General features: G+C 45.9%; 1 protein-coding gene across 1 annotated transcript in view; it reads left to right on the top strand.

Moving 5' to 3' along the window:
* The first annotated feature begins 363 nt into the window (after positions 1-363).
* BAALC (BAALC binder of MAP3K1 and KLF4) overlaps positions 364-19255 on the top strand; it is a 103004-nt gene continuing 84112 nt past the window's right edge. The window contains exon 1 of the mRNA XM_063079073.1: positions 364-523. Coding sequence (XP_062935143.1) covers positions 364-523 — 160 coding nt within the window. The remainder of the gene's footprint in view (positions 524-19255) is intronic.

Genomic DNA, 19255 nt, shown 5'->3' with positions numbered 1-19255 from the left:
CCGGCGGCGCCAAGCCCCTCGCGGGACCCCTCGCCCAGCCCCCGCCCCAGTCCTCCTCCCGCTGCGCGGCCACTGCTCCGGCGACCGGGCCCGATGGGAAGCACTGAGGGAGGGTGCAGGCGAGCAGGGGACTTGGGGCGGGCTGGGGGGACAGGCGAGGGCGGGGCGGGCGCCGCGGGAGCTCGGCGGGGCTGCGGCGCGGGCGGGCGCCGCGGGAGCTCGGCGGGGCTGCGGCGCGGGCGGGCGCGGGGACGCGATGTCGCCTTCGCCGCCGCCTCGCGGACCGGGGCTGCGCTGCCGGAGCTGAGCCGCCGCCGGAGCGGAGAGCCGAGTGGCCGCCGGGCGCGCCCGCAGCGCGGGAGGATGGGCTGCGGCGGGAGCCGGGCCGATGCCATCGAGCCCCGCTACTACGAGAGCTGGACCCGGGAGACCGAGTCCACCTGGCTCACCTACACCGACTCGGACGCGCCGCCCAGCGCCGCCGCCCCGGACAGCGGCCCCGAGGCGGGCGGCCTGCACGCGGGTGAGTGATGCCAGCGCCTGCGGGGCCCGGGCCACCGCCAGAGAAGCGGGAGGGGTGGGGGCGCCGGGGCAGCCCGCAGCCCAGTCCCCCAAAGAACTGATGGGGGCGGGGAGGGAGAGAGAGGGACAGGCAGGGAGATAGACGGGACCTGCAAGCTGATGGGCTGACAGAGCAAGCCCAGGGAGCAGGGGCGCGAGCCCGTACAGGAGGCTGAGCTAGTCCGCTGAGCTTCGGGGACACCCAGCACTTCCTTGCCTCGGCCAGTTCGTGCTCACTGGCCCGGAGACGCATGGGTGGGAGGACAGCGCACCCCGGCCGCACACCCATCCCTCGGCCCTGACCCTAGCCCTAACCCACCGCACGGCCTCCACCCGCCCGGGGTCGCCTTCGCGTTGTTTGGGTCCATCTTCCCCTCTGGCCACCTGTATACCCTGTTGGGTGACTTCTCCGTCCACTGGCCACCTGGCCTCTCTCTGCCTCAGTTTATACAGACAAGGAGCCTAACTGGGGCTGCCGCGGTGGAGTCGTCCCTGTCGCTTCCCCTTTCCTCTCTGATGGGAAGGAGCCCTCTGCGGGTCTCAAAAACCAGAATCCTAGTACAGAGCAAAATAAATGCACGCCCGCCCCATCACTAGTTCTGCATGTTACTTTACTTTTCAAGCAGTTGTTTCAGAATAAAAGACCACCCCACCCCCAACGCCACCCCAAGGTGCCCCAATGTTTTATATGAGGCTGGGCATAAAGGTGGATTATGACTACAAATACTTGTGCCTAGGTCATTCCTGGTCCAGTGGAAATCTGATAAAAGGATATGCAAAGAACTTGCTGGTCCAGCCACACATCAGGATTTTTCTTTTTTCTAAGCAGACAGTAATAATGATAGCACAGAGATGAAAACTGTTGCCACAGACTGACCTTTAACCATGAACAGGTTGGTGACATTAAAAGGAAAACTTCACTAATTACATGGATGTTGTCAATATTTGGATAAAAATGTTTTAACTGTTTCCTGACCCCTTGCTGTTGTTGGCATGTTTGAATAATGAAATCTAAAATAGAAAATAAAGTTAATTCGAAGCATAATGTATATTATATGGAAGAGGAAAGAAATGTGATGTACTTTAAAAAGATTAATAACCTTAAATCCATGTCTCCTAAATAAGAACTGTTACTTTGATCTTGAGAATAGATTTTTCCATCTTTTAGGACTAAAGTTGACTCATTGTCCACTTGAATTTTGTGACTTGCTTTAAAAAAAAAATCAAGAACTGTCTATGAAAGCTGTACAAGGAGTAACATTGTATTTGTCTCTAGTTTTTCTGACTCACAGTGGCAATCATGGTGGTTATTTTGTGTGCTGATGCTTTTAGCAAGTTACCAAATGATGTGTTGGCTGAATTCAGAGTCTTCTAAAGGGACCTGGTAAATGTTAGATGTAACAATGTTTCCCAAGGGGGTGTGGTACTTCCCAGAAGAGTATTAAAGGCCAGAGCTGCACTCCAAAGATATAAGGTTAAAAAGATACAGCATGAAAAAGAACAAAGTACAGCTTCAGGGAGTGGTTGCCTTGGTGACTGGGAGTGTATGGGGTTCTGTGTGTGTGAGAGAGAGAGTTATTATGAGATGGCTTAAGTATGTGCATATATGTCCCTCAAGTCTTTTCCAGCATTTGTTCATCTATTACTCCACCATCCTGACTCATTCCATCCACCATGAGATCTGGTCCCTGCAACAGGTGGGACCTGGGACAAGCACACTCATTTATGATACCCTGCCAAACATGGGACAGTCCTGCCAGGCAGATAGTCCTGAAGACCTGCATCATTCAGAGGAGCAGCTCAGATCCAGCCCCAGGACAGCACCTTAAAATTGGCAGGACTACTAATTGATGCTACTGAGTAGTAGCATCATTTCAATTCCCTAGAAGTTTCCATCAGCCCTGGGGAAGAGGGACACTTCTGAAGATCAGGATTGAATCAAGGCTTCCTTTGGGGTGTATTGGCATTCCCTAGGGCCTTTGGAAGAGTGGGGGCTTGATTCCTGTGGATTTTCCAGACTGGAGACTGGTCATCCTTAGTCAGAGTGGGCCATCCGAGAAAGCTGCAAATCTCCTGGCTTTCCGCCACCCTGGGAGTTTGCCAGAATTCTTTATTCTTTTCTTTCTCATTGCTCCCTCTGCCTCCCCCACACCCTGCCAGTGCTTTATCCACAAATTCAATCCCAGCCTGGGGGACACCTAATGGCCCACATTGGCTGTGTTGTGAAAGGAAAGCCAGAATGCCACTTTTTTCTGTTTATAGCAATATTTTTCTAATGGGGGTTGGGGGATGATAAATGGAAGACCTGGATTCAGGAGAGTCCAGATTGTAAAATCAACAAAAATGGCTTTATTGCTAGAATTCTAGAGCTGGAGAGGGTCTCTGGAGTCCATCTATCGAAGACAAATGGGACTCTTAGTTGAATTGTCCCAGTGGACACTTCCTCAACCACTTTAAAGCTCTTACCCCCAGTTGCCTCAGTCCTCAAGAATCCTTTCTTTCTGGGCCCCTGGTCACTCTCTTTCAGTGTCAAATCAAAGCCGCCTTTCTCCTGGCACCTCAACCTCAGGACCTTTGAGTGTAGGTAGTGGACCTAGTTCATCTTTGTATGTGCTGTGCTTAGCACACTGTGCAGCACGTGTGTGACACGAGGTTGGGATTTCGTGAGGGTTTTCTGAATGCATAGGCACTGTCTAAACCTGCCCTTCATTCCTATGACCTCTTCCCAGATTCCCTCCTTCTTTTCTCTTCCTTAAGTCCTTGCTATTGAAGTTCTTCCTCTTGAATTAGTTGAACCTAGATTTTCCCAAGTGCCTTCATGGTCCCACGGCTTCTCTTTAAAAAGTACCCACCACCACCACCACTTTACCCCACACCATTGAAACACTGGGCCCAACCCAAAGACTCCATTTATTCTGTAGCCACCCCCTCAATTCCGTGATCTTGTCTATTGAAAAGCCCCATTGAAGCACATGTGCTTTTAAATCTCACTTCTATCTCCCTGAGCCCCATCCAGATTGAGAGCATGTCACATGACAGGTGTTCGGTAAATATTATTAAATGGATTCTGCATTTCACTATGGGGGGATGAGGAGGAGGGACATGTTTTTCTGCCAGTTTCCTCTAAAGAAAGTCTCTTGCCTATCCATTTTATTCAAAAAGTGATTGTGAGCCTCTGTTTTTGGAGATCATCTCCACTAGCCAGCAGAATTCAATTAAGTTTTTAGATCTGACTATGATGTGTGCTAGAATTTAAGACTTAGCTGAATCCACAGTATCCAATATCCATTTTCCCTGTGTCACCAAAGTCTTTCTCTGTCACAGAAGGAAATTAAATTGGTCTGACATGATTTAATACTCATAAAATCAGTTCTCTGAATTGATTTTTACTTCTGTTGTCTGATGGGGGTCTCCAAGGAGAAAGGGAATCTCTGAGGTTGTCATGACCCAGCCTAGCTCAGCCATTCCATATAGTAATAACTTCTGAGTGTCACCCTGATTTAATCACAAGTTCCTTAAGTATTCCCATTTGGACTGTTATATTTCTTCCTCATTTCTCTAGAGAATAAAACATTTCAAATTTCTCTAAAGTACTCCTACTTTATAAATTGCCACAATAATTGCTTTAGTGTATGGAAGTTTTCAGTATTAGAAACTCACAGCAAAATGATTTACCTAAATAAATTGAAAGATAGTCAAATAAAAGGAACAGTGCTTGATATTACCGTTAGCTAAAATGTACTGACAGCTTACCAAGGGCCCAGCACTGTACTTTATGCACTTTATGTAAGTCATCTCATTGAATCCTCATAGTTGGAATGAGGTAGGAACTTTAGTAGGCAAGGGAATGAGGCCTAGAGTGTATGAGTAACTTTTCCCAGTCCAGGGCTGCAATCCAGCTCTACCTGATTCCAAAGGCTGCATTCCTGATTAATGGGTGATTAGCTATAGAATTCTTGATTTTACAGTTTATGGGACTCAAAGTCTAGCCTGATCTGATCTCAGCACAGTGTTCTTTTGCATCATCCCTGAGGATGGGATATCTTTTCCCTAGGGAAGGCGGCCTGGCCCACACCTTTATGGAGTACCTCCCCTATGAGAAACTCTTCTGGCTCCCTTGTACTTTCTACCTGGTGAGCTCCAGGCCCGTGTGACCAAGTCTTGCACAGACAGCTCTTTGAATCTTTAAAGATGGCTGTCACATCCGCTCTTACCATCAGTTCTCCAGACCAAACACATGCAATCCCTTCAGTCATTTCTCACACCTCTTGTGGGCCTGACCAAACTCCTCTAAACACACTGTTTGGTTTGTCAAGGTCCCTCTTCTTATGAAGGACCTTTGGTTAGCTCCAAGCTACTGATATCAGCTGAGCAGCACAGGGCAACAGGAGGTGTAATATGATATGGCCACTGAACAAACATGTCCTGGTGCAGGTAAAATCAGGTTAGGATTTGTTTTTTTTCTGCTGTTGTTGCCATATTACCTTGATGACTCACATTCAGCTTGTGATTAGTTAAAATCCTTAGATCTTCTTTCTAATCAAATTTAAGTTCTGTGACATCAGGGACATTGTATTTTCTCTGCTATATACTCAGCACCTGGAACAGTGACTGAAATATAGATGGCACTCAATAAATGTTTGTTAAATGAGTGAGCTTCCCCCCCATGAATCTGGCATTAGTACTATTGATTTCAGAAACCCAAATTTGGGATTTTTAAAATTTATTCCTGTTAAAATTCGTCTTGTTGGTTTTGGTTTAATGTTTAAATTTGCTGACCTTGTTTCATTTTGATAGTGCTATGCAGAGAATATTCTAGGTCTTTGTTTCCCCATGTTGACAGACTAAAGATAAAAGGCATGTCTTTTGTTTATTCAATAGACATTTGGCACAAAGATGAGTAAGACAGGTTCCTTGACTTCAAGAAGTTAATAAGGAGAGGTAGACATAAAAGTGGACACACTTCAGGTCAGCATGGTCCATAGTGGAACAGAATGAAGGAAAAGTTCAGGGCACTAAGCATTTTGTTCTGCCTGGGGAGGGGTTAATGTGCATGCAGACCTCTGCAAGAACCTGGTGGAGGAAGCAGGACTGTTCCGGTAGGCCCTGCTGGCTGGGAGAGGTGCAGGAAGGCAGCTCAGCTGTCCTGATCCTTCCCTGAGAGAGAGAGCACTTCTACAGAGCCCACTCAGGCTTCCTTATGGGTGAACCCCGTTCACCCCACCCCACCTTCGTCTACATACCTGTTACCACTGCGGTTATATTTCTGAATAATTACTAATTAGTGTTTGCTCCACCTCAAGGATTACTGTTAGGTTAGGTAAGGTAAGGGGTCTGTTAGGTTAGGTTAGGGGTCTTTTCACTTGCCATTGTATCCCTGTGCCCAACACTGTGCCTGGCCGTAGTAGGACCTTGAATGATCTCTCTTGAAGAATATATCTCCTAAAACTTTGATGCGTCTGTTTCTTTGTTCCTATAGACCCCAGAGATGACTTTCTCTTTCCTCATCAGTTCCATCTGCTCATCCTTTTTGGGTCCTTGTCTATCTGATTGGTTGCATAGTAAGAAATCATTCTCACCTTCCTCACACCCCTTTTGCTAAGCCTCTTTGTTATAAGGTTCGTTTTGCAAAAGTCACTACAAGAAACAGGTGGTAACAAACCTAGCCAGTTTATAAAGGTTCTGAAGGCCCTAGCCAGTTTATAAAGGTCCTGCCACCCACTTGCCAGGCACTTTGAGAGTCCAGTGACGGCACTGGCCGGATCGCGTTGCCCAGGCTTGTTCCTGCCTCTGTCTCTCCAGTTAGCCTGTGAGCTCTTCCAGGTTGGGGATCACATTATTGATGTTTGCATGCCTGGCATCTACCACGTTTGTTGAATGACTGTAAAAATGAATACATGGATAAATGATCTAACTATGCAAATGAAGTTTAGTTTGCCTGTCTTAGTCTGTTTCTATGACTTGTAACAACATACCTGGAACTGGGTAATTTATAAAGAAAAAGAAATTTATTGCTTACAGTTTCAGAGGCTGGGAAATCCAAAGTCCAGGGAACACTTTTGGTGAAGGCCTTGATGGTGGTGACAGTGACAGCAGGGTATCACATGGCAAAATGTCAGAACAGAGAGAGAGACTCTCATGTGCTTTCCTTTTAAAGCCCTCAGAACCACAGCCCTGACCACCATTATTAATCCATTCGTTACAGCATGGTCCTACAGTCTAATCACCTCTTCAGGGCCCCACCTTTCAAGTACCATGATAGGATTTCCCACCCTCAACAATTACAGTGGGGATTAAGGTTTGGGGGACATTCAACCCAAAGCACTGCCTTTCTTATAACTTCTTTCCTGAGTCTCATCTTTTGTCTTAGACATCAGTCCATTGAACCTTGTCCTCATCAGACACTAAGTAAAGGAATTCCAGCTCTAACCAGAGAAGAATTTAAGGTGACTCCACTGCTAGGTGTAGTAGTATCCTAAGTGCACTCCAGAATTGCCTCCCAATTTTTTTTCCTGATTTTTCAGGCCTTAGTGGAAAGAAGATAGTTCTCTCTCTGCTGGTAATGGGTCTTTTCATGGCTTAGCAATCCCTCAGGCTGGGACCCATGGAGGTCCTGCCTTTGCCCTAGGATCTGTGTGTCTGTTGATAAAGCCATTCTACCCATTAGTGAAATGGGGTGCTTGAACCCGTTGTTCTTGGCTGATGGTGCCTGACCATTCATCCCAGGAGCCTTTCCACAGCAGGCCCATGGCCTCTAGTCATTTAGCTTCTGCTCCAAAATCTCATCCCTGTGGAGATTCCTGCAGAGCTGTTCCGGCTGGTCTGAATTCCACTTTTGCTCCCATCTGAAAAGCAGACTTGATGGGTGTACCCTCAGCCCAAAGTGTGACCTAGCCCCTTCTAGCTTAGCTCCCAGGGACCCTCACTTCCTCACAAGCTCTCTTCCCACTCTGTCTCACACCCAGACACCTCTACCTCTCAAGGTAAAGGTCTCTTAGAATGTTGTTATGGGCCGACTTGTGTCCCTCCCCACAAGCTTATGTGATGAAGATCTAACTCCCAGTACATCAGAATGTGACCTTATTTGGAGGTAGGGTCTTTACAGAGAGAATCAAGTTAAAATCAGGTCATCAGTCAAGTCCTACTCCAATATGACTGATGTCCTTATAAAAAGGAGAAATTTGAAGACCGAGACACACACACAGGGAGAACTCCATGTGAAGATGTAGACAGAGATCAGGGTGATACTTCTACAAGCCAAGGAGCCGCAAAGATTGCAGCAACCACCAGAGGCTAGGAGAGAGGCCCGGGACAGATTTTCTTGCAGGGCCTCCCGAAGGAACCAACCCTGCTGACACCCTGATTTTGGACTTCTAGCCTCCAGAACTGGGAGAGAATACATTTCTGTGTTTAAGCCACACAGTCTGTGGTACTTTGTTATGGCAGCCCTAGGAAACCGATATAAATGGGATTATGAGCACAAACACTGTGAACATTTAGAAGTGATGAGAGAGATTCCCACTGTTACTTCCTCACACTTCCTTCTCAGATGAGGCCTATTTCCTTGCTGTTTAGAGTCAAATAGCATTTATTGAGCATCTATTTACTATATGTGAGAATTTTTCTTTTGAACATTAGTTCACATAATTCCCTGAAATAACCTCATAAACCATTGTTATCACCATTTGTCAGGTGAGGAAACTGAGGTACTGTGAGATTAAGAGAGAGAGAGCAAGGCCACTCAGGTCGGAAGTGGATGGGTCTGGATTGGAATTCAGGTCTCTTGTTTCTAAATCCAGGGCAGTGTCCATTGTACTGAAACTGCTAAACATGAATTTAGTGCCCTTCTCTACCCCATCTGCCTTCAGGATTTTGGGGGAAAATATTAACCACTTGGAGTGGGAGCCTCCTGTCAGCATTCATAAGGCTGAGGATATGAGTCCTACAGCTCTGTGGCACTTAAGCCACCGCCACCCTGTGCTGAGTGTCCTGTGCCCATCTCTGCAAGGCAGGGCTGCAGGGGATGCCCTGATCATCTGTATCCCAGTCACCTGATGGGCCCCTTCAAGATGAACAGTCTTTGGGCAGAATAATGTATTTATTTGGTTTCGAATGCAATTCACGTTCCTTACAAAGCATTTAGAAAGTGTGGAAAAGCATGCAGAAGAAAGTAACGCCTGTCAGCATTTACGTTTCATCTTTCAGGTCCTGTGTCTAAGTGTAGACAGTGCTTGTTACATGTTATGAAGGGGTTATGTTTAAAGTTCAGGGGGTATGGCAAAAATCCCTCAAATTGCTTGGAAGCTCAAAGGCAAAGGATAAATATTTTTTGTTTCTCTTTGTGCTTAGGAAAATATTTGGGGGTAGTAGGAGCCAAAGTCTAGTTTGAATGGGGTAAGAGCAGGGGGAAAAGGCCATGGATAAGTGACTTTCTCCCCCCGCCTTTTTTTTATTGGCAGCCGGCTGGTGTGGGGATGCAAACCCTTGATTTTAGTGTTATCAACACTGTGCTCTAATCAACTGAGCTAACTGGCTAGCCTCTCCTTTTTTTTCTCTAAATACTGAGCAAATGCAGTTGAATTCAAGTAAATTACATGTTGGCTAAATAAATATTGTGATAAGAACATATTGTGTATATGTAATTCCCCCATGTTCCTCTCCGGCCTCCTCTCTACCCCTGCAATGGGCTCAGGCTGAGCATGCTATTTTATATTCTGCCCAGCTGTTTTCTGGGGTTTACAATCTCTTTATGGATGTAGAAACACGGTGTGTGTGCGTGTATGTATGCATGTGTGTGTGTGCACGTACCAGCTCTCTGAGTCTCAAATGCCCATGAGGTCAGGCAGGTGAGCTGCCCAGCATTCTGGCTGGTACCACTCCCCTACGCTTCCAGCTCTGGGTCTCTGTGTCAGATGGCACATCCTGCCATGTGGCTTCTGTGTAACGAAGTGAAGCCAGAAGCCTGAGTAGGTTTTTCTTAATCTAGCTTGATCTGTTTTATAATTGGTGCTAATTTGTCCCAGATTCCAGATTCTTGGTTTAGGTTGCTTTTTAGTTTTCACTGGTAGCGATGCTGTGAGTCTTGGTCTTTTTCTATGTCTTCAGAGGCATTTTGGTGGGCAGCTGGGCAAAGCTGAGGCATGGCTACTGGTCAGATGTCCTTTGGCCTGGAAATCCAGCCACTGCCCAGTGCCTGGATACAGCCGCACCAATAGGGCTCCCCAGCCAGATCTGGTCTCTCTGTTTACAACTTCATATACATCATATACTTCTTCTCCCACTTATGAGCCAGCTTTCCATGTACATCATGAGTCCCTGGACCTCATCCGGCTCTCTTCATCTAACACCTTCCTTGTTCCTTTGCTTGGAGGTAGTAGCGTTCAGTGGTTAAGTAATTTGACATTAGCAGCAGACATTTTTCAGCTGTGTGACCTTGAGCAAGTTTCCTAGCTTTTCTGAGTTTCTGTTTTCACATTGTAGGATGGGAATCACTGGAGAGTTAATACGCTCACAAATAGGAAGGGCCTGTTTTTTCAGCACTGCCCGTCCTCACAGCTGGGACCCTCTCCCCTCCAAAGTTTGCACTGGGCTTGTCATGCCAGTCACAAGCCTTGGGTCACCTCTCCCGTCTGCTCCCTGTGTCCCTGCTTTGAGCTGCCTGGCATTGGTGGAGAAAGTCATGAACGTTGGTGATTGCCCCTAACATCAATGTGTGCTTTAGAACCTCAGTGACCTCAGCACTCTCAGCAGTTCTGTTAATTCCTTATCAGTGAGCTGTGCCAGTCTCCATGTAATAGCCTCCTACACTATCCTGGTCTTTTCTCTGAATACCAAAACAATCAATGACTTGCTGTGATTCTCCCATCTTTCCTACCGATTACCCACCATACATCCTTCTTGCCACCTCAGAGGTTTTAAACATCTTTAGCCATCCTTTCCTGCAATCTGCCTGTTTGGATTCTAGGTGCACTGACCATATGCAAGGACAACACAGGCAGCTCTGTGTGGGTGAAGGTCTCCTCTGCACTGCCAGTGGCCCTCCCTGAGCCCAAGCCACCGTCATCTTCCACTTGGACCTCTGCAATAATCTGCTTCCCTTCCTGCCCTTGACAGTTCATTCTTCATGTCCTAGGCAGAACAATCTTCTAAAGACATATATCAGGTCCTGCTACTCTCTTGCTAATACCTTCTCATGGGTAAAATTCTGTTATGTGTAAAATAAAATCCCAGTCCCCTTCCTTGGCCTCCAGGGGAGCTGCATGACTCAGTCCCTGCTGCTCCTCCAGCATCGTTTATCCTGTTCTCTCTTTCGTTCAGACTGCTCTGGCCACACTGGATTCCTCTCTGTTCTTTGAATACCTGGAGCCCTTCTCTGTCATCAGGCCTTCACCCTTGCTGGAATGTGCTTCCTGCCCCCACGCCACCACTCTTGACATGGTTAACTCTATCTCATCCTTAAGCCATCAGCCCAGATGTCACCTCTTCCAAGAGACCAGCTTTCCGCCATGACTGACTGGTTATTTCCCTACTAAAACCACAGCCTGTCATTGTCTTGTTCATTTATTGTTTATTTCTCAACTCCATGAGGACAAGGGTCTGACTGACTTGCTGTTGTAGCCCAAGTACTTAGCACAGTGCCCAGCACAGAGCAAGCACTCAGCGGATATATGTTGAATGAAGGGAACCCTCCTCACCTTTGTACCAGTTAGGGATTGTTTGGCTGCCTAAACAGTAATCAGCTAATGGGGTTTAGCAAGTAGAGGGTTTGCACAGGAAGGCTGAAGGTAGGCAACTGCGCCTGCATCAAGGATACCTGGTCTCCTTAGAGTTCATTGCTCTGCCATCCTTAATGTGTGGATTTCATCCTCATGGTTACAAGACGCTGCGCCATTTTATTTTAGATAGGAAGAAAAGGACGGACAGGAAGGAGGCTTCTGCCTGAGTCTGTTCTTTATCTGTGAAACAATAGCTTCCCCAGAGCACAGTAAACTTTGCTTGGGTCTCATTGGCCAGAACTGTGTGACATGGGTGTCCCTGGCTGCAAGGGAGTGTAGGAAATCAAGAGTTTTAGCTGGGAAAAATGCCACCCTAAAAGTATCAGGGTTGTTTTGGCAAAGGAAACAAGAGGGGACTGATACTGTGTAGGCTGCCAGCAGGGGGGCTACATCTTTCTTCCTAAGGCTGTGGGCAGGGAGAAGAGTTTAGCAGGAGCAAGGGGGAAGTAGGGAAGGAAGGAAGTAGGTGAGGATGGAGAGAAGGTCTGCCAGAAACCACGATGACATGATTGCTAGTGTTAAGATTTTGCTATAATAATAATGATAATAGTGTTTTTAATATTTTCATGTGTCAAGTGAGTTTATGAGGTCAACATTTGCTGAAAAAGCTGCATGTGCTAAAATTGAAATAATGTTTATAATAATGCAACAGTACCCCAACCTGAAACCTTTAGAATGGTCTTTTGACTTAGGTCTCCGTGCTGTGTACATGAAATGTGTGGTGGACATTCCTCTATTTTCTGCTTCATTTTCCTGCAAGGTTAACAGCAGCAAGAGACTGATGTGCCAGCTGATATTCCACGGCACCAATTTCCAATCAGTGGGAATGTGTGCGGAGGTGGGCTGTGTGGGGTCATGCTGATGCTCGGCCTGGGGGCTTCTGGTGGAGAAACAGCAGACAGCCAACTGGCGAATTTAAAGAGTCGACAGTGCTTCCTGTAGACGTTCAAAAAAAATCACCCTGCTGCTGTCTCCAGGGCTTGTGGACTTTTAGGGCCTGAGGAAACTGAAAGGCAGAAAATAGCAGGGCTGTTTGGGAAGCCGGTCGCCATAACAACAGGGCATGGCAGTGGTTGCACTGGGAGCAGAGATCCCCCGCGTACCCTTCATAAGAGGAATGATTCAGGTTGAAGCACCTTAATAAACGATCAGGCGTGTTTGGAACCAAAGCCTCATTACATCGTTACCTCCAAGAATCACTTTTCAAGGGCCGTCTTCATAGCAGCCAGGCTCATACTTGCTTGCCGTGCTGAAGTGATGTATGTACAAACACAGATGAATACAGACAGCCACTGCTCATGAGTGTGGCTTCCATCAATTGGGTGCCCAGCATGTGCCAGTCATTGCGTATTTATTATCCACCCGTTATCTCCGTTTTACAGATGGGGGCAGTCAGAGAGCTGAGATGATTTGTCGAAGTGCACACAGGTTGTAAGTGGCCAGTGGGGTTTGTACGTGGGGCCTGCGACCTCATTGCCTTTCTTTTACCCGGACACTTACGACAGCTTTCAGACTGATCCCCCTTTCCCAGTTAATCCCACTCCAATCCTTTTCACACTATTGCCAGGTGACCATTCCTGAGGTATAGCTGGGATCATTCTTGGGTTATTCTTCTGCTCAAAGTGTTTCACAATTTCCCGATGCCTACTAAATGCAAATGTCTTAGCCTGGCACTTAAGGCTTTCTCTCCTGCCTCGTCTTCCACCAGCTCTCTGCAAGTCCTCTCCACTCAGCCCTTTGCCTCAAGCATCTTACCCCGCTCTCCCCCCTCCGCCACACACACACACAAAGCCTACAGCTCCTGCCTTCCACCTCAGTCACGTGTTCCCTGCCAGCACACACCTTTTAGGACACTTACTCGTTTTGAATTTTCTCATTTATGGCCGTGACTTATCTCTGCTATCATACTGTATACTTTTTTTGTTTGTTTGTTCTCATTTGTTTATCATACTGTTTACTCTTAAAGACAGCTGGGAAACAGACTCTGAGATGGACTCTCTTACTGGGAAAGCTCTGGGAACACTACCGGTGGGGAGGCAGCATGGGGGTGGGGGAGGGAGCAGCTGAGTGGCTGTTGTAACTGGGGCCTCAGCAGATCCCCTGGAGGGCTCTGGTGTTGGGATGGCCCTTCAGCCATTGAGATGAGAAACTCAGGCCTTTTTATCCCCTATTGACCAGGCATTGCATGCAGGTTCAGCAAGGGGATTTGACCTTGAGTGAGGCCACTTCCTTCCCAAGAGGGGAATTCCTAGAGAGCCACTCAGCTGTGAGCCTTCAGCAGCCTGGCTGGAGGATCTGGTGCGCATGCTATACCCACTGTTCCTTGGCTTTTTCAACTTAATAATATATCCTGGAGATCACTTCAAAGCGCTATGTAGATAATTGCCTCATTCTTTTTATGGCTACGTAGTATTCAGTTGTGTGAATGTGTCCTAGTTAAACTAGTCTAAACTGATGGCCATTGGGTTGTTTCTAGTCTTTTTTTTATAACAAATAGTCTTGTCCTGGCTAGCTGCCAAAATAAATAAATACATAAAAATAATAGTCTTGTCCATGTGTCTTTTCACTTTGCCACTGTATATTTAGACAGATTCCTAAAAGTGGGATAGCTGGGCAGAAGGCTGAATGCAAATGTAATTTTGCTAGATTTTTCCAAATTCCCCTCCATAGGGCTTGTACCATTTTGCGTTCCCATCAGAAATGTATGAGAGTGCCTGTTTCCCTATTGCCTTGCCAACAGAGTATATTGTCAAACTTAGGACTTTTTGTCACTTTAATAGGTGAGGAATTGTAGATCAGTTAGTTTCAGTGTGCATCTCTATGAATGAGGTTGATATGATTATGGGCAAATTGCCTTTTCCCCCCTGTATACAGTCTGTTCACATCTCTAGGCCTATTGTTTTTTTTTCTAAAACATATTCAGTAGTTACAAATTTTCATCCTTTGAAGATGACTGACGTATTTTGAAAGCAAAAAGTCCCTAATGTTATTTAGTAAAATTACTGGGATTTTGCTGTCAGATGGAAGAGCTTAGGCTGGCTGGGCCTCTTTCTCTCTCAGTGCAGTCCCAGGGCTTCTCCATATGGTCTTTCTGCATGGGCTAGTGTGGGCTTCCTCACAGCATGGTGGCCCGAGGGCAGCCAGGCTGTGTATATAACTGCTAAGAGCTCCAGTGCAAGTCCCAGCTAGCAAGGTAGAAACTGTGTTGCCTTTTATGTCCTAGTCTTGGAAGTCATGCACTGTCACTTTTCCTGTATTCTATCGGTTACAAGTGATTCACAAGTCTGCCCAGATTCAAAAGGAGGGGAATTAGACTCTACCCCTTGATGGACACATGGTAAGGTGTTAGAAGAACGAGGAGGTTTTAAGAACTGCATCAGAATCTGCGATTTTACCCTACGAGTTAGCCTGTCATAGTTTCATGGATTCTGATAAGACATAAGACTCCTGGGTCAGAAACAAAGGACTCCGTTACTATGGCACAGCAAGCCTCTTGAGCATTGGCATATTTCTATCGGTTCCTCCTTCCCCAAGTCTCTTGGGGGAGAAGCAGATGGGTCCAGATGAATTCCTACCCATGTGTTCCAGGAGATTTCTATTCCTACTAATCTACTGGAATTCTTCTCACAAAGGGTAGCAGTGACCTTATAAATGGTGAGTCAGTGCTCATTGCTCTTGACCTCTGTGCAGCTTTCAGCACTGCTGATCTGGCCAGTCCCCTCTGCCCACACCCTCATCCCCACTTTGGAAATCAACCTTTTCCTTCAGTTTCACCATGCTGCTGTTTCTTTTCCACCTCTGATTACACCTTCTCTGCCTCATCCTTCTTTTTTGGCGCCTCTTTCCTGGTTTCCCTCACATCCTACCCATGGGTGTGTGACTGTTCTTGCCCTTTTCCCAGATCTCTTTCCCACTCAACAGACTCCTTGGAGAACTTATCCACTGCAGATTTTAGTTATCCCTCTAGTGGATATCTCCTGTGATTCCCCCTCTTGATTCCAGACCCACATTTCCAACTTCTGCAAGACATCTGACGACTGTCAGCCAGGTGCTCCAAATTCAACTTGTCCAAAACCAGATGAACCTCTCCTGCCACACACCTGTCCTTTCTACTGTGCTATTCCTCTCAGTTCACCACAATCAGACTTTGGTTGTCCAGGTCCAAGAGTTTGGAGTCATTATTGTTTTATCTTTCTCTCTCTCTCTGCACATCTAATGAGGAGCCAAATCCTACAGACTGTCTGCTATTCAAAATGAATAGCTGCAGTGAATGCTTCCCTTCCTTCCAGTCCCAGGACTACGGCCCTAGTCCAGGCCCTCATAATGCTCACCTTTGAACCACCTCCCATCGCCCTTCCTGGATGTGGGGGCATCTCGGTGGCTAGGCAGGCATCCCTTCCTCCCTCATTGCTCCATGCTTGTCTCTCACAAAACCACAAGCTCAGTTGAATTTTATGTATTTCCCAGATAGAAAATGTCCTTCTCTTCTCCCTCTCTCCCATCCACCTTCCCTGCCTTCCTTTCCACAAATAGTCTTCAGCTTCCCCTCTGGAGTAGGAACTGTTTTATCTTGCTGCTGCTGCAGCTGTGAACAAGACAGACAAGACAGTGCTCTCAGAGCTTACATTTGGGTTGGGGGTACTGGTGGTGAATAAAGGAAGAAATAACCAAGGTAATTTTAGATTCGGTAAGCACCACAAGGAAAACCAAGATAATGAAATAGACATTAACTGGAGGTGGGGGGAGCCTAGCACACTGGGTGGTCAGGGCAGGCCTCTTTGAGGAAGTGGTATTTGAGCTAAATTGTGAATGAAGGGCAGGAGTAGCCTTGTAAACAATAGGGAACAGAGTGTTTCAGGAAGAGCCACCAGCAAGTGCAAAGGCCCCGAGGCAGGAATTAGGTGGATGTGAATGAGGCACAGAATGAGGCAAAAGTGACTGAAGGGAACTGATAGAGAGATGTGGGCTAGAGGAGGATGTGTGTAGGGGGATGGAATATGTAGCGCCCTGTAAGTGACAGGCAGGAGTTTGGGCTTCATTCCAGTGGCATTGGGAAGCAGGGTTAGGACTAGGTGCCCCTGCTGGAACCTCTAAGCCTCCAACCATTCATCTTTTCACTTCATTCCTCACACTTCTGCCAGAGTCTTTCTGGAGCATGGATGTGAGCCTGTCACTCTTGTGCCCCAAAATGTTTCATGACCCCTATTTCCTACTGGACAAATGATGAAACTCGCAGCATGCCCCTCCAGGACCTTACCCATCCGGCCTCAGTCTTCTGTCCCTACCAGCTCTATACTTTAGAGTCCTCACTGGCTCCTAGGCCTGCCCTTTTCTTCCTTCTCGGTGTCTTGCAGTGTCCTCAGATGGAACATTTTGCCTGTACACTTACTCACTGTATACATCTAACTCAAAAGTCACCCCCTCTGCAAAACCTCCCTGGGCTCTCCCCAAGTGGAACTAATCCCCATTCAATTGTTTTCTCTTAATCATTATTTCCACTGCTATATGGTCAGCCTTGTGTACATGTGCACAGGCCTGCCCTTCCACAGGAACGAGTGTTTCTCGAGGGCAGAAGTTGTGTCTTGCTCATTGTTTGTCCCCTATGAAGCCTTGCACAGAACAGGAGATCTATCAGTGTTTTCCGAGGTTGGCAAGGTAGACCCACACCTCCTTTGTTATCCATCTTGAATTTGAAGAACACAGTGGCCTGTTGCTTGGCTATAGAGCTGTGGGATTTGGGGTGTGGCTCCACGGACATTTAGCGGTGTGGTTGCACATCTGCACAACTGCATGGCTGTGTAATTGTATGGCTGTTTAGCTTCATGAGTATATGGAAGCACAGCTGTCTGGCCACAGTTTGCATGGCTCCATGGCTGGGTGGCTTCATAGTTGTGACAGAAAACCTTCCTTTTGCTTTCCTGTGAGTTACATCATGCTTTCCACCAGCATTCTGAAGTGGATCGTATTTTCCATAGGGGAGCCATTGGTAGTTTGGATGGAACTACAGCATGCAGAGCTAAACATTAAGCATCCCTCGACTATGCCACCAAATGGCAGTATAGCTCCCTTGTCATCAAGACAACTGAAAATGCCCCTGTTCCTTTCCAAATTCCCTTCCCCCCACCTGTTAAGACCCCTAGATTATGAGCAGAGGGGAGTAAGGTAAAGGAAAATCTACAAAGAAATTATAATCATCAGAAGAAGCTTATAACTGAAAGGAATCTGAATAATCATTGAGTACAAGCACTGAAGTTTTTGGTTTTTGAATTATATTGTTGGGTGCTTTTTATTATTCCATAGTTCTCTAAAATAGGATCTTATTTTAAAATAAGCTAATTAATTTCAAATAGCAAAGTATTTCTAACAAATTCAAATGCATGTATTTTAGCAGTTATATCCCTTTACAGACACCTTAATCTGATTACCTTTTTTTTTTCTTTTTTAATTTGGAGAAGTTTGCTGCTTGTATTACAAAATTTTCTGTTATGTAAATAGTAAGAGCTTTCAATTTGCATTTGCCTCTTCTTAAATATGAATGAGAAACCAAGGATTATCTTACAATAAAAGAAAGCCTTTAACATGAAATATAAAAATCAAATAAACAATTAAAAAAAGGAATTTGGAAACTAAGACAATGCAGAGAGCAGAAGAAAATGTTTAAAAATATAATTAAGCTAGGCATCTATAATTAACAATAGTTTACTGTATGGTATCAAACAGCTGGAAGAGAGATCAAATGTCCACATCACAAAGACATGATTAAGTTTTGCAGTGATGAATATGCTAACTACCTTGATCTGACCACCACACATTCCACATGTATATTGAAACACATCTCTGCACCCCACAAGTTGATCCCCACAATCAATACGCCTCAACAAAAATAAAATAAACTAATGATTTTTTTAATTTTAAAAATATAATTAATATTCTAGATAGATGAGATTTTATATCCATTAAATAAGAACGGGAGACTCTCAAAAAGAAGTATTCAAAAAACAAGAGAGATCTCTCAGAAATTAAAAATATAATAGCAAAAACTAAAAATTCAACAAAAGATTTAAAAGATAAAGTTGAGGAAGTCTCCAAGAAGGGAGAAAAAATGATAGACATACAAAAAAACAAAACAAAAACAAAAACAAAAAAACAGGAAAAAACAGAAAAAATAGTGGAAAATTAGGGGATTAGTGCAGGAGATCCAACATTCAAATAACAAGAGCTTCAGAAAGAGAGAACAAAGAAACAGAGGGAAAGAACCAAACCCTGAAGTCTTTATGAGGTTGTCAAGACCCAGGAGCCTTGGCCTTGCTGAAGTCCCACAGCTTGCCAGCAGCCGAACCAAAACTAGAATGCATTTTTTTTAATCTGTAAAATGGTGACATACTTGTATGTTTTGCTTATGCAGTGCCTAGCACTTCCCTAACCATGTAACAAAACTCACTGAATATTGTGACAACTCTGTGAGGTCAGGTTACCTGCACTTGCAGATGAGGCCTCACAGCTGGTAAGACACTTGTGCCACAGTTTTCTTATAATAAAACACACCCCCAGAACATTGGAGTGCAGATTGGGTGATGTAATATATGTCAAGGACACAGCAAGTGCTTGATAAACACTAGCCAACATTATTATGACTGTGACTGTGTCCCCTGGGGCTCCTCCCAGTGTGCTTCCTTGCATCTAGTTGTCCAAGCTCAACTCCTTCCAGTTGTCCCAGGTCTAACTGTCATCCGAGCAGGTTCTCCATTGTTTGCTTTTCCTGAAATGACCACATACTGTCAGTGTGGGATGAGGACATGTCCTGGGGAGAGGAGGTCATCTTTGCACATTTTCTTTTAGACCCAGAATTTAAACCTTGGCCACTCCGTGTCTTGCTTGATCTTACAGTCCACTCGCTTCTGTAACCTTTGTTTCTGCCA

This window comes from Cynocephalus volans, chromosome 15, assembly GCF_027409185.1.
Source record: "Cynocephalus volans isolate mCynVol1 chromosome 15, mCynVol1.pri, whole genome shotgun sequence".
NCBI lineage: Eukaryota > Metazoa > Chordata > Mammalia > Dermoptera > Cynocephalidae > Cynocephalus > Cynocephalus volans.
This window is presented reverse-complemented; position numbering and strand designations above follow the sequence as displayed.